Consider the following 14,385-nt stretch of genomic DNA (forward strand, 5'->3'; position numbering starts at 1 on the left):
CCATACCTCCACAGGTATATCATCAGGACCAAGAGCCTTTCCACTCTTCATCCTCTTCAAAGCCCCTCTCACTTCACCTTTACTGCTGGAAAAATAACTAAACTTCAAAATTCCCTAAAGAACAAACAGAAAAAAACATAAATTAGACAAAAAGCTAGCCTGTAGCTCAAATATTAGCTAAACTCCGAAACAAATAATAAAAAAAGACAGAAAAAAACTTAATTATAAACAACAGCAAGCAGAATGCCAATTTTAAAATTTTAAAATTGTAACTTCTTAGCATAATTATGAATAATAAAAAGGCAGGAATATTATTCCAGAATAAATCAACTTAAACCTTAAATAACTTCCATGAGAGAAGAGACTTTTCAGCTTTTCTGTTTCTAAATCTTTTTAATTGTATTTGTTTCATTTTTTTTTTTAAGTTATCAGACTTTTTAAAAGGAAGCATAATCTTCATTTTTGGTTTCGCTATGTTCTGGCCTCGAGTGTTCATCCTTCCAGCCATCCCACCCAGTGTTTTATTGTTGCGGAACACAAGAGAAATGTTCTCTTTCTTAAAGAGCCAATAGGAACCATAGGAGCTTTAGATTGACATCCCTTCTGACCAATAGGAGAGCTCGGAACACGGTGTTTGTACCAGCCCACTTTTTCCGTGGAAGGCGACTGTTTTGGTGAGTTGAGAAAAGTTCATTGAATTCATTTACAGTTTTTACAGCGTCGATTTTCTCTTTTTCCGTGCCGTTCGGTGCCGTGTTCGTCTGGACTCGGTACGGGAGTGAACGCTCGGAGGTGTCAGCGTTTGGTTTGGGTCGTGAAGGCAGTTTCGCAGCTCGCTCCCCTCTTTCCGTCTTTGTTGACGTGAGACGTTTTGTTGTTCTGGCTTTTTGCGCAATAAATGGCCCGTCTATTTAACTCGGATTCACGACATTGTCGCTGCCTCCGGTGTCGTGTGTGACATAATGGCGACCGAATGAAGACGCTCGTGCCTGTTTTGGTCGAGGCGACGTATATATTTTTTATTTTTTTGTTTCCCTTTCTAATCACCGCTTTTGACGAAGTTGAACAAAATGTTCAAAGTTTAGCGATTAAAAAATATTGTACACCGTCCGTTTTTGTTTTTCGTTCGCTTTTGACGACTTATTTCGGGGGTTTTCAACTTGTTTTCGATATTCTCTCATTATCGCTCTTCTTAGCATTGAATGAATGGGCTTTTAGTACGCATGCGCGCTGGTTCTGAAAGTTTATAAACAAGACAAGTCACATGACAAGAGCCTTATCTGTGAGATAAGATAACACAACCATCTTCTTACTTGAGTTTTGTTTTCTAAATGAATTGATGTCTGTTTATCTTTGATAAACTCTGACTCAACTCCATCATATTTGATGCTACTCTGTGTGTTTTTATTCACATTTTTAAGTGTGTCAATCATATAAATGACTAAAAGGCTCTGCTTGTGTTCAGCTCCAGGACATCATGGTGTGGGAGGTGGTAACTCCAGCCGTGCTGTCAAGCGAGCCCAAATACCACGCCATGCAGGAGGTCCAGCTGAGAGACCAGCACACAGGTAACCAGGCAGCAGAGGGTGGGGGTTTGGGATTTATTTTGTATTTTTTTATGGTTTACGGCACATGTGTCAAAGTCAAGGCCTGGGGGCCAGACCCGGCCCTCCAGGTAATTTTATTTTATTGTTATTAATGGTCCAATTTGTTATCTTGTGCTTATTTCTAACTTATATAATTTGGACCGATTATATTTTTATGGAGAGTAAAATTTTGAAAGTTATTTAAGGTTTAAGTTGATTTATTCTGGAATAATATGCATTTTCATAATTTATAATTATGTTGAAAAGTTACAGTTTTAAAGTAATTGATATTCTGGTAGCTTTTTGGACTATTTTGGCATTTACCAAGATTTTTTAGGCAATTTTGGAGTTTAGACAATATTTCAAATACATGCTAGCTGTTTGGGCTAACTTAAGTTTTTTTTTTTGTGAATTTTAGGCCCTTTAAAGTTTAGCTATTTTTTTTCAGCTACATGCTAGCTGTTTTGGCTAACTTAAGTTTTTTTTAAGGCTAATTTTGCATTTAGCTAATATTTTAGCTGGCTATTAGCATCAGTGTTTTCAACTATCAATTTCAGCATCTTCATCCATCAGCACTAGCTTTTCAGTGGCCAAATTCAGTTTACAGCATTCACACTAACATTATCACAGGTAATGCTATATATCTAGTTATGTTAAAAAGTTACAGTTTTAAAGTTTTATAAATGTAGTTTTAGAGTGTTCAATAGATGTTTATCCTGTTCGACCTAAGGTGTGTTTAGGATTTTGGCCCCTTGATTCAGTTTGACACCTCTAATTTAAGGGAAAAAAAGAAACACTTTTGAAACCAAATGTAATTTCCAGAAATCATGTGAAATGTTTAAAAAATGAAACAAAAAAAAAAAGAAACAGGAAAAGGTAGAAACAATGCAACATTGCTGATTAGAGGATGAGGTTTTTCCATCATTTCAGCTGAAGTTGAATGAAGCGATACTGGATTTGCTCTGAAGTAATCATGAAACGTTTTTTAGTATGCCGACTTTGAAGACACATTTATGAAACCACAAACGTCATCATCCGATCCGTGATGCCCTGTTGTACCAACCTATTCCAGTTTCTTCTTTTCTTTCATTTGGATTTCTGTATATTACTTCTGTTTTCAGCAACGTTTCATTTTTTTAAAAAAGTTGCTTTGATTTCTAAAATGTTAAAATAAAATGTAAAATGTTTTTGCATGATTGATTTGTGATTCGTTCTTCAGGGCCACCCTATGTACCACCCACTTACTTCTGTTCTGTTTTAGGAATGACAGTGGATAAAGACCAGTCACATGACCCGCTGCACTGTCACCAACACTTCCCCTCCTCCCCCGGCGTCCCCACCAGCGATTCTTACATGGAATACGGTATTAGCATGTTTATGTGTGTGGGATCCTGCTTTTCATAAGTTTAACCTTTACATCGTGTCTAGCTGACTATTTGTTCCTCCTGGACGGTTTTTGTGGTGTCCCACAGGGTTCTGCTTTAGGACCCATTCTCTTTTTACTCCAGATCTTCTTCTGTTCGTCTCCAAACCTAATATTGATTTTAAATACAGTATATTAGGGCTGTGAATGTTGACGCGTTAAAGCGCGCTACTCAGTTGTCCTGCTGTGCAGCTGTGAGATCAGCGTATTAAAACTCTGTTTAAAATAAACGTAAACTTTTTTTTTTACTATCTGTGATTGAATTTTATTAAATTAAAGAGATAATATGGCATTTATTTGTAGTTTTTAGACAAAAGCGATCTTTTATTTTAATAAATAAGGGGGAGAACGAACGTCAATCTGACGGCTGTAATGCAGCAGCAGCGCTATGAGGGGCGGAGCCAAACAGAGCTGTCTGCTATGTGGAATCCAACGAGGAAACCGACTTTATTCTATTTTGGGATGAGGGCCGACATGAATTTTACACAATAACGAGCACCGGCGTTTTCTAAACTAAACTCCACATTTCACAGTCAAAGTCCCGCCCACTGACGTCGCGAAGGTGAGCTATTCAGAATGGACAGACACGCCCCCACCTGTGTAGATTCGAGCCAATCTGAAATCCAGCGGGATCAAAATTCTCCCAGAAAAATAGCTTCATTGTTTTTTCACAAACACAATAAAGAAAAAAACAGAATTCCATGAAAAATGTCAAATCGACAGCAGTAAGAAATTCTTATTTTTGGGCTTCCTGGTGTGAGTTTGGCCTGGATTTTTTTTTGTATTTCCATTCAAAAACATGTTGATTAGTTTGTTCACAAATTTTATTTTTGTTGTTTTTATAAATTACACCTAAAACTTTCATTCTATGTTAACAATTTTTGGGGTTTCCACAGCAAAATTAATCAAAATTTTCCTGATGGAATTTACTGTTTTTGCATAATTTTATGTCTAGTGTGTGAATATAACATGGAAAAATGACAAAATAAAGGTAGTGTCACATAGGAGAGGTTGTGCTGATTAAAATGATACCAGATGAGCAGCAGGTGGTCAAATTCAAATGGAAAATACTGAAAATTCAAGTATAGACAAAAAACTGAGTTTTAGACCCTTGGTTCCAAAGGATAAAAAAAAACAAAAAATGTTCTAAATGTACGATTTTTTGGGTGATTTCATATTGTGACTATTTGCAGATAATGAATGGCTGAAAAATACTAAATTAAAAAAAATATATATATAAATCAATGGTAATTAATTAGGATTAATTTTTTCCAGATTTGCGATTAATTTGTTAATATTTTTTAATCGACTCCCGGCCCTAATCTATACATTAATACATGTATATGTATGTATATTTGTCTTTAATTGTGTTTTGAAGGAAGAACAGTCAACAGAAAGTTCTCACTGAGCTGGAGGGGTAAAAATGTAAATGTCAAATCAAATCACTTCCCATCTATAATGGTTGTTCCAAAAAACTTTCTGAGAAAAAAAATCTTACCGCCAATAATTTGCATTCTTTTTTTCAACTCCTTAATATTGTTTATGTTCACTATTGTGATGTTTCTAATGTTCTGTGCTGCTCCTCTATCCAGTTAACCAGGAAAGTTGGCTTTAGTTTTCCCTCTCTTTGTGTTCCGTCGTACAGACGACCTGCCGGATCTACAGGAGGTCCCAGAAGAACCTGCAGCTCCGCCCGTTTTTACGGTGGAGGTCGGCGTGTCGCACCAGGAGCGGCCCGGCTCCCACCCTCCAGAGACGCTGTGGCTCACTCAGCTGGCACACATCGCCACGGGACCGCAGAGCCCGCTGCTGCAGGAGCCTCCTGGCAGCAGGTCTGTGGGCGCCGTGACGCCAAAACTCAAACGCTGAACATAATCTACATAGAAGTAGTTCTGCTTTTATTCTGGAGGAAGTAAAGCTTCCTGCAGGAACAGGAAACTGCTGTTCTAAAAGCTGACGTACGGATAAAAATGCTGATGAAATTGAGTAAATGTGAGGTTTTCTGATGTTTTTGATCAATCCTGCAGCTCTGCTGAAGGATTCTCCAACACGAGATCCTTAAAAGTGTAAATGTTGCTTCACAGTTTCTGTATTTATCCCATCATTTTCAGTCCCTCCTCCGCCTGCATCCCGAGCACCAGCAGCGATCTGCACTCCTACGCCCGGCCCCCTCCTGCCCTGCAGAGCGACGCCACGTCGCCCTCTAGAGCTCACGGCAGGGAGCGCAGGCGCAGCAGGGTACCTCCACTTTCCTGGTTTTTGTATCCACCTGCTGCATCTTTCAGGAGCTGCAGGCTTAAAATCCCAGTTTAAAGTGTCGAGTTCCTGATTTGGCATCTCCCTGACTTTGCAGACGAGCAGCGAGTGCAGCTCTGCCGTGTCCGCCTGGTCCTCTCTGTCTGACGATGAAGACATGGGCTGGAGTTTCTCCTGGCCGCCCACCGCCTGGCATTGTTTCCTCAGAGGTAGGGACACCATCAAAGCAGCTTCAGGTCTCCTGATCTTTCTAGCGGGAAAATTTTTTTCTGTTCATTTCTCCTGAACGTGTTTTGACTCTAAAAGTTGCTTAAGCTCTTTGTTATGAGATCATTTATAGTCTGTTTGGTCACAATGGAAATCCACTGACAGAGGAGGCAGATACATTTTAATGCAACAATTACACAAGATTTTTTAGCATACTTTTACTCACCTGTCAGTCAAAAGGTCATTTACTGTTTGAATGAAAATTTACTCTGAAATGAAAAAAACAAAACAATGAATTATAGTTTGTATTTCTACAAAACAATAACAATCATGTTTACGTAAATTCCAATCAAATCGGGTTTTTGTTGGAAAGTTTAAGCAAACTGAGACCTTCTAATTTGTATATGAAGCCATCTAGTGGTTACTTTGTGAACTGAGTTGGTTTCCTGTAAAACACGTGTCAAAGTCAAGGCCCAGGGGACGGATCCGGCCCTCCCCAGGCAGCAAGGCCAAGTGGGCCCCATGTGGTTTAAAAGTGGGCAGAAAATGTGGCCCTGATTGGGTTTGTCTGCAGTTTCTGTGGTGGTCCCACCTGTATTTGCCCACATTGGCTTGATGGGGCACTCTGTTGGTAGCTCTCTATGCTAGCCAGCTGCCCAGTGGACAGTGTAGTGTGCTGGCGAGCTCCGCTGTATTGAGCTAACGTGCTTCCCTATAGCGTGCTAGCGAGGTCCGCTGTAGCGTGCTAACTAGCTCCACTGTAGAGAGCAAGTGAGCTCCACTGGAGCATGCTAGCGAGCGCCGTTGTATCGAGCTACCCACCGAGTCCCCACTAAAGCAAGTGTGGGCAAACACAGGTAGGGCCACATTTTCTGCCCACTTTTAAACCAAATGGAGCCACTTGGCCTTGGTGGATGGGGACTGGAGAGGTTGTCCATGCGTGAGTCCATATTTTATTTTATTATCAGAATCAGCTTCATTGGCCAAGTACAGGATATATACAAGGAATTTGGTTCCAGTGACCTGTGGTTCTATGCAAAACAAATAAAAATAATATAATAAGATAAAAAATAAAAATATGAATATATATATATATATATATATATATATATATATATATATATGAAAAAAGAGAAAAGTGGGGATAACATATATACAACAGTGTTCCGGTGTAACAGTTCCCATGTTGTGTTCCGTACTCTGACTGGTCAAGAGTTCATCAGTGACGGCTCAAGGGAGGAAGCTGTCTTTGTGGCGAGTGGTTTTTGTGCATAAGGTCCTGAACCTCCGTCCTGAGGGGAGGAGACTGAAAAGACTGTGACCTGGATGTGAAGGGTCTGTCGAGATTCTTCCAGCTCTCTTCCTGACCCTGGACCGGTACAGGTCCTGAATGGAGGGAAGGTCGGAGCCAATAATCCTCTCAGCAGACCTGATGCTTCTCTGCAGTCTGTCTCTGTCGGCTCTGGTTGCAGATCCAAACCCATAATGACCCGATGTTATCTCGCGCTCATTTCTAACTTGTATAATTTTGACAAAATATATTTTTATGAAGAGTAAAATATTAAAGGTTATTTAAGGTTTAAGTTGATTTATTCTGGAATAATATTCCTGCCTGTTTTTGTTCATAGTTATGCAAAAAAACTAAATTTTAAAAGTTTTAAAAATGTAGTTTTAGAGTGTTTAATAAATGTTTATGCTATGCAGCCCGCGACCTAAGGTGTGTTTTGGATTTTGGACCCCTTGTGCGATTGAGTTTGACACCCTTGAGGTAAAATGTCAAACTGAATTTTAACAGGAACTGCATTTGTTTTCTCTTCGGAGTCCAATAAAACCATGTGGAAAATCTCCAGTTTTCATGTTTGTGAAACTCGGGGCGTTTTATTCAGAACTCTTAATGTCGTCTGAAATGCTGCCAGCAGAAGGACTTTGCTTACACTGGGTTCCAATCACATTTAAAATAAAATCCCCAATTTGATGATTTGTTTTTAGATCCTTGCACTGACAGCTTTCATCAATCTAAATAACTTAGGTTTGACCAGTGTCTAAAACTTGAGTATTTGAAAAACGGATCAAAGAGATCTTATCTACTGGAATGATCGTGTTAACAGTTAAAAAAAGTTACACTATGTTAAAAAATGTAGTGTTTGTATTTTTACTACTTTGTGTTTTTAAACTGTAAAAAGCTCTTCTTACCTAAAGTTTACTTGGTTGTGTTTGCAGGAAGTCGACTGCGTTTTCACAGCGGCGTGAACGTGGAGTGGCAGGACGTGGAGGACCTGGAGTCTGCAGAGCGAGCTCATGCCGACGAAGAGCTGTCCAACTTCCTTAAGGTAGTTCAGAAGCATCTTCCTGTTTCACGCCATCAGACGCTGAGAAGGACTCATCGTGTTGTGAATGATGCAGAGTTACGGCTCTGAAGGCCTGCAGCTGATGGAGCACGCAGAGATGGTGCTATCGGGTCAGACCGTGCTCCAGCTGACCTTTGACCCCGGCGTCTTTGGCCACACCCCCGTGACTGTGCGCTGCCCCCTGGATCACCCTTTCTACGTCAAAAGCAAAGGTACGGTTGTAGCCGCCAACGATGATAAATCGCCATCTGTCACCTCACTGGTTAAACCTCCATCTTCTCGTCAGGGTGGTCGTCTTTCTACCCGAGCTTGACCGTGGTGCATCATGGGATTCCGTGCTATGAAATAGAAGTGGGAGACACGTGTCTACCTCCTGGACACCGAGACGGCAAACAAGCGGGGGATTCGCTGGTCTTTGACACCTTTAAGAGGTAACACTACAAATGCCACAAATGATTATTTTAATCTTCGACTAATCACCAATTATTTTTTCAGATTAGTCGACTAATCGGGTCATGTGTGAACTGGATGTAAAGCACACATCTTAACCAACATTAGCTTTAAACTAATTAAAACTAGATAAAAAGTATTACATGCAATAATGCTAGTGTAAATACTGTAAGCTGAATTTGTCCACTGAAGATGCTGAAATTGATAGATGAAATCACTGAAGCTGATAGCTGAAAACTTTAAAGCTGATAGCTAGTTAAAATATTAGTTAAATGTGAAATTAGTCTAAAAAAACTGAAAAAGGCCTAAGTTAGCCAAAATGGCTAGCATGCAACTGAAATATTAGCTTAACTTCAAAATAGTCAAAGAAAATGGAAAAAATACTAAATTAGCCAAAATAGCTAGCATGTAGCTGAAATATTAGCTTAACTCGAAAATAGGGTAAAACACTTTAATAAATGCTAAAATAGTCCAAAAAGCTAGTAGAATGCTGTTATAACTTTCACTATATACTACACTCTGACTCCATATAATATAAACTAACCACTAATCGACTATTAAATTAGTCATCAGTGGACTAATCATGGCAGTCCTAGGTGATACTAATATGTTGTCTTCAGCTGATGGAGGACCGAGTCTAAACTCGTCTGAGAACTCTTCAAGATTCGCAGTGATCACTGTTTTCAGTCACATGAAGCGTTTTTGTACTGTTAGCTTGAGTTATCTCCCTTCACGTGTTCAGTGCTGTAAGAGGTCAAAGGTAGCTTGGGGTCTGTCCATGCAAAGTTCTAAAAACTAAAGTTAAAATCTTAAAATCTATTCTAAAACTTGTAGGAAGCCAGTTTAGCTAATATTTTAGCGACATGCTAACGTTTTATGACAATTTAGCATCTACTGAGGTTTTTATAGGCAAATTTAGAGTTTAGCTTTTATTTAAGGAACAGACCAACACTTTTTAACCAATTTAATTTACTGAGGATTTTTAGCTATTTTAGCTAGTATTTAAGCAACAAGCTAGGTTTTTGGGGCTAATTTGGAGTTTAGCTCATATTTAAGCAACACACTAAATATTTTTTTCAAAATTGTCATGTATTAGGGATTTTAAGCAATTTTACTGCAAGTTTGTCAAAAATTTAGGTCAACTTCAGCGCTCTTTCATTTTTCTTTACCAACATTTCCAGTCTTTTAGCAAATATAACATTTTGCAAATCGTTTTTGTATTTTCAGTAAATCCCTTCTGGAATAAAGTCAATTGTCTCACTATTTTCAGCAAAAAGCTTCAGCACCATCATCGACTACTTTTAGCAAAAAGCATTCAAACTAGCATTATCGCTGGTATTGCAACTTTTCTACTTTAATCTTGTTTTTTTGTTTCTTTGGCAGTTACGACTTCACTCCTCTGGACTCGTCTGCGGTCTATGTGTTGAGCAGTATGGCCAGACGGCGGCGGGCCTCCCAGTCCAGCGGCGGAGCCGTTTCTCCTGACAGAGGCGCGTCACACGGTTGTGCACTTATGTGGGAAATAATTGGGAATTACATTAAGTGTCAATGATTGAAGACTGCACACAAAAGACTAGCTGACGCTCCAGTGTTAACCAGAATGCCGGTTATCTGAACAAGAAGTCAGCAGATTGTCCTGCCGTCTAATGTGAACTTGTTTCTGCCTCTAGACGTTCACAGTCGAAGCCATTCCCGCTCCAGTCATCCAAAAGCAGCCAAAAACCAGCCTGTCAGGGCGCAGGGTGGCAGCAACGCCCCGCCCACTAAGTGCAAGCGACCAATGAACGCCTTCATGCTTTTTGCCAAGAGGTTCCGCGTAGAATACACACAAATGTACCCGGGCAAAGACAACAGGTGTGTGTGTTGATGTCTGCAGGCCTCCAGGTGTGTGCGTGGGCGCTAACGTGTGTCTGCCCGCAGAGCCATCAGCGTCCTCCTCGGTGAGAGGTGGAAGAAGATGCGAAGTGAGGAGCGCCGCGTCTTCACGCTCCAGGCCAAGGCGCTGGCAGAGGAGCAGAAGAGGCTGAACCCGGACTGCTGGAAACGCAAACGAACCAACTCTGTAAGGAGGAGGCACCTGTCAGCAGACACGCCCACTAACGTCTTCTGACTCCGCCTTCTCTGTCCAGCAGGGCTGTCAAGGAAACTGAAGTCTCTGAGCTGACACTCAGCAGCTCTAGTCCCTGAAGGAGTCTGGCAGAGGAGAACCGTTCTGTTACATCTCCAGGAAGACCGAGCGTCTCTGAAACCGAGACTTCCCTTCGTCTCACCTGAGGTGCTGCTGGGCGTTTTCAAACCCTGCACAGGATCACTTCCCAACAGTTTTCCAGCAATGTGACAGGAAAAACAAAAAAAGAGATTCTGATTCTTCTCAGCTTCTCTTCTTATGCTTGAATCAGGTGGAGGTTGTGGTGCTGTAGCCAAAGTAGCCATTTTCGCTCAATCGTTTCTGTTAAAGACGTTTAAATTTATTTTCTTTCCTTGTGTTTGAGTTCAGTGTTATTGCACACTAATATATACACTTTAACTTTGCTTTTGTGTAATTGCTCTAGTAGCATGCAGTTACTAAACCCGTGGTGTATGATATAAACTTGGGCCTTTGGTTTTGTTCACCCTAACTAAAAAGCTGCTGGCGTTTTTCACATTAAAGGTACAGCTCCCCGGTTTTCCTGAAACAAAAGCAACATTTCTGTTTACAATCAGTGTTACTCTTCAAGTCAGTTTAGATAAGAAGTTTCCAAACTGTTGCTTAAGTGTGGGCTAGCACGTGGTGTAAAACCGGCCTTGAAAACGAGCATGTGCTTTTATTTTGAAATGGAATTCCTACAAGGAGATAAGACTCTCTGTGCCATATTTTTCTGAGCAGAGCTGCATTAAAAAAACCCGACATCTGCTAGCCAACACTGTTCCTCGATGACACAAACAGGATGTTTGGCCCCACCCACGTTTTTTTATATTTGGTGAAAGAAACTCTCCAAAGTTGGCAAAGATCATCTGTAGGAGTCAGAATTGGTCACAACATAGGAACCAAACCTTTACGTGATTGGTGGAAGCCTGTGGCCGTAACCAATGAGTGTCTGAGGAAAAATATATTTTTAAAAAGTCTTTTAAAGAGTTTTTGTTCCAATAGAGGCATTTAAGTAGCAATAAATATCATGTTTTTAAATTTATATAAATAATTATGTGGATTTTTAAAAATAATGGGAAGGTTGGATCCCAGTCATCACTAGTTACCTTATGGAAGCTGTCTTTAGGTGCAAAGACCTCCTCCAGAGTTTATACACACAACCAGACTCATTATAGGATTTACTTAAAAAGAGGAGCCTAATTACTTTGATATATATTTCATTCACAGTGATTTGATGTGATATCGGGTGCATGCAGACTCATCGACCTTCAGCCGGTGAGCGTAAAGGGCGAGCACTCATATTCTCACAATGTAATAAGATTTATTCTTAATGCACTATATACACTTTATCTTCTGTGACTGCTACAGTATGACGTGTAATGACAGATATTAATATGATCATGTAGAAATATATATATTTTTGGTTTCATCTTTGGTCGTGGTGTTGCTTTGAATTCTTGTCTATAAAGTTGTACAGGTCAATCGGGTTAGACTATGCTAATGTGTATTACAAGGAAAAATAAATAACAAATGATTAGAGTGTATCTGCATGTGTGTTGTATTTTTGATCACACTAATTGATTTTCTTTAAAATACTTAAAAAACACAGATTAAAGAACAGAAGGTTTTTGTAGTTTTACTCGTTCATAAAGGTGTACCACAAGGCTCTGTTCTATGTCCTTTGTTATTTACTTCAGCACAGCTTTTATACTCCAAATTCAGCATTTAACTTGGAGCCGATACTACAGTTGTGTATTATTATGTTACTATTCATACAAAAACTTTACTGCTAATAAAGGAAAAATGTAAATGTTCAAGTTTTTTGGACTAAATGTGGTTTTTGATGCCTTGAAAGAAGCTAAGGACCACTAAGGATTGACTTTATTTAACGATTTCTATCATTTTAGTTTGCAAACAGAAACATGAACATTTCTCTCCAGTTTTCACGTAAAGAACTTTGTGAATTTTTACCCAACCTCTTCATAATCCCAGCCTCTCTTGATGTAAATAATAGATGAAGCATGTTTCATTGAGTTTGCTGTCAGACAGTTTCTTTCAACATAAAAAATCTGTATTAAAAAAAGGTGTACCTCAAAGCTCTATTGTGGGCCCCTTGTTAATTACTCAAAATAACCTGCTTTTAATTAAGTAGATTAAGTAGGGAATCTGCTTAATTGTGCTTTAAAAGATGAAAACTATGGAAAAAATTTGAACTAATTGTGGTCAGAACACTGAATAATCAGGACATAAGAAGGTATAAAAGTATACAGAATAAAAAATTGTTTCCTTCATTGTAGCAGCAGGAAGTGCCTCTCTGTGTTTAGAAAATGCATTTTACTACAGAACAACATTCAGCTATTTTATTTGTCAGTGTGGTCTTCAGTTTAGAAAAGCTCCTCTTCTATATAAAAAAAACAGTATTTTGTATTGTATTTATTGTATTGTATTTTCCGACATTTTTGAAAAAGAGATGAGTGTTTTTCTGTTGTTTGTAACGCAGCAGAAAGAGACCAACACGGGCTTGAAAGAACTCTTTAATCTAGAAGCTCTCTGTAGAAACAGCTTTAGCATGAAGGAATCCACATGAAGCAGCTGACATAAAAACAGGATCCAGAACATTCAGTCCAAACTATCAACAGGATCAACATTATCAAATAGAATCCACAGCTTTGTGTGTAAAGGACTAAAAAAAATCACCTCTTCATGTAAAATAGAAAATATCTTGAGGTACTTTATTAACATACAGTAGTTTGGCCTTCTGGGGTATTTACAGTTAAATAGGCTGAATCACAGCTGCAGACCACAGAGCTCCTCCACACTGACCATGTCAATAATGACCACGGTCAGCTTTTATCTGACGGAAAATAGTTTTGATTACGTTAAAAAGAAAATAAATTGTGTCCTTTAAGTGTAGTTTGGAAACACAAGTGTTAGGAGAAATCCCATTTCTACCACTTTACCTTTAAGCTCCTCCCACTCCTACCATCAGACCCCAATCTAAGAATAACCTGTTGGGTTTTATGGAACCAAAAGGATTTTCTAGAAATCTTGACTGTCTGCAAATTTCACAATCATAATGTTAATGTGTGAATCATAATGTTAACCCTTTAACACCGGAGCTCCAGTTGATTCAGATGGAGAAAAGTGACCACTTTTCTCCATCTGAATCAACTGGAATTATCGTGTTAACGGGTGAAAAGTTACAATGTGTTAAAGATCCCAGTCAGCAAAGCCAAATGGCCCCATGTGGTTTAAAAATGGGCAGAAAATGTGGACACAAATGGGTTTGTCCACATTTACTTAAGTGGGAATTTAGTGGGTTAGCTTGCTATGCTAGCCAGCCGCCTGGTGGACAGTGTAGCGTGCTAGTGAGCTCCACTGTAGCGTGCTAGCAAGCTTCACAGTAGCATGCTAGTGAGCTCCACTGTAGCATGCTACCGAGTTCCACTGTAGCTAGCTAGTGAGCTCTTTTGTAGCATGCTAGCAAGCTCCACAGTAGAAAGCTAGTGAGCTCCACTGCAGCATGCTAGTGAACTCCACTGTAGCAAACTAGCAAGCTCTTCTGTAGCATGCTAGCGAGGTCCACTGTAGCAAGCTAGTGAGCTCTGCTATAGCATGCTAGTGAGCTCCACTTTAGCACGCTAGCAAGCTCTACTATAGCAAGATAGCAAGCTCCTCTGTAGCATGCTAGTGAGCTCCTCTGTAGCAAGCTAGGAAGGTCTTTTGTAGCATGTTAGCAAGCTCCATTGTAGCAAGATAGTGAGCTCCGCTGTGGAATGCTAGAGAACTCCACTGTAGCATGCTAGCGAGCTCTTCTGTAGCATGCTAGCGAGCTCCTCTACAGCAAGGAAGTTCTTCTGTATTGAGACAGCTAGCTACTCTGTAGCAAGCTAGCATACTCCGCTGCATTGAGCTAGCAAGCTGCGCTATAGTGAGCTAGGGAGCTTCGCTGTCCACAAGGCGGCTAGCTAGCATAATGAGCTAACC

General features: G+C 39.8%; 1 protein-coding gene across 6 annotated transcripts in view; it reads left to right on the forward strand.

The window, feature by feature from the left end:
* LOC112141925 (HMG box-containing protein 1) overlaps positions 1–12,215 on the forward strand; it is a 14,256-nt gene extending 2,041 nt beyond the window's left edge. Inside the window, exons 3-15 of one of the 6 annotated variants that reach the window (XM_024265138.2) lie at positions 615–674; positions 1,466–1,568; positions 2,848–2,949; positions 4,655–4,841; positions 5,121–5,247; positions 5,363–5,474; positions 7,693–7,802; positions 7,876–8,032; positions 8,107–8,251; positions 9,654–9,772; positions 9,941–10,124; positions 10,191–10,332; positions 10,400–12,215. In XM_024265138.2, coding sequence (XP_024120906.1) covers positions 615–674; positions 1,466–1,568; positions 2,848–2,949; positions 4,655–4,841; positions 5,121–5,247; positions 5,363–5,474; positions 7,693–7,802; positions 7,876–8,032; positions 8,107–8,251; positions 9,654–9,772; positions 9,941–10,124; positions 10,191–10,332; positions 10,400–10,420 — 1,569 coding nt within the window. In that variant the 3' untranslated portion in view covers positions 10,421–12,215. Of the gene's footprint in view, positions 1–614; positions 675–694; positions 1,283–1,465; positions 1,569–2,847; positions 2,950–4,654; positions 4,842–5,120; positions 5,248–5,362; positions 5,475–7,692; positions 7,803–7,875; positions 8,033–8,106; positions 8,252–9,653; positions 9,773–9,940; positions 10,125–10,190; positions 10,333–10,399 lie in introns of those variants that run through there. The other 5 variants (XM_024265139.2, XM_024265140.2, XM_024265143.2 and 2 more) reach the window with 5 other exon arrangements.
* Positions 12,216–14,385: the final 2,170 nt, after the last annotated feature.

This window comes from Oryzias melastigma, unplaced genomic scaffold (assembly GCF_002922805.2).
Source record: "Oryzias melastigma strain HK-1 unplaced genomic scaffold, ASM292280v2 sc00288, whole genome shotgun sequence".
NCBI classification, from domain to species: Eukaryota; Metazoa; Chordata; class Actinopteri; order Beloniformes; family Adrianichthyidae; genus Oryzias; species Oryzias melastigma.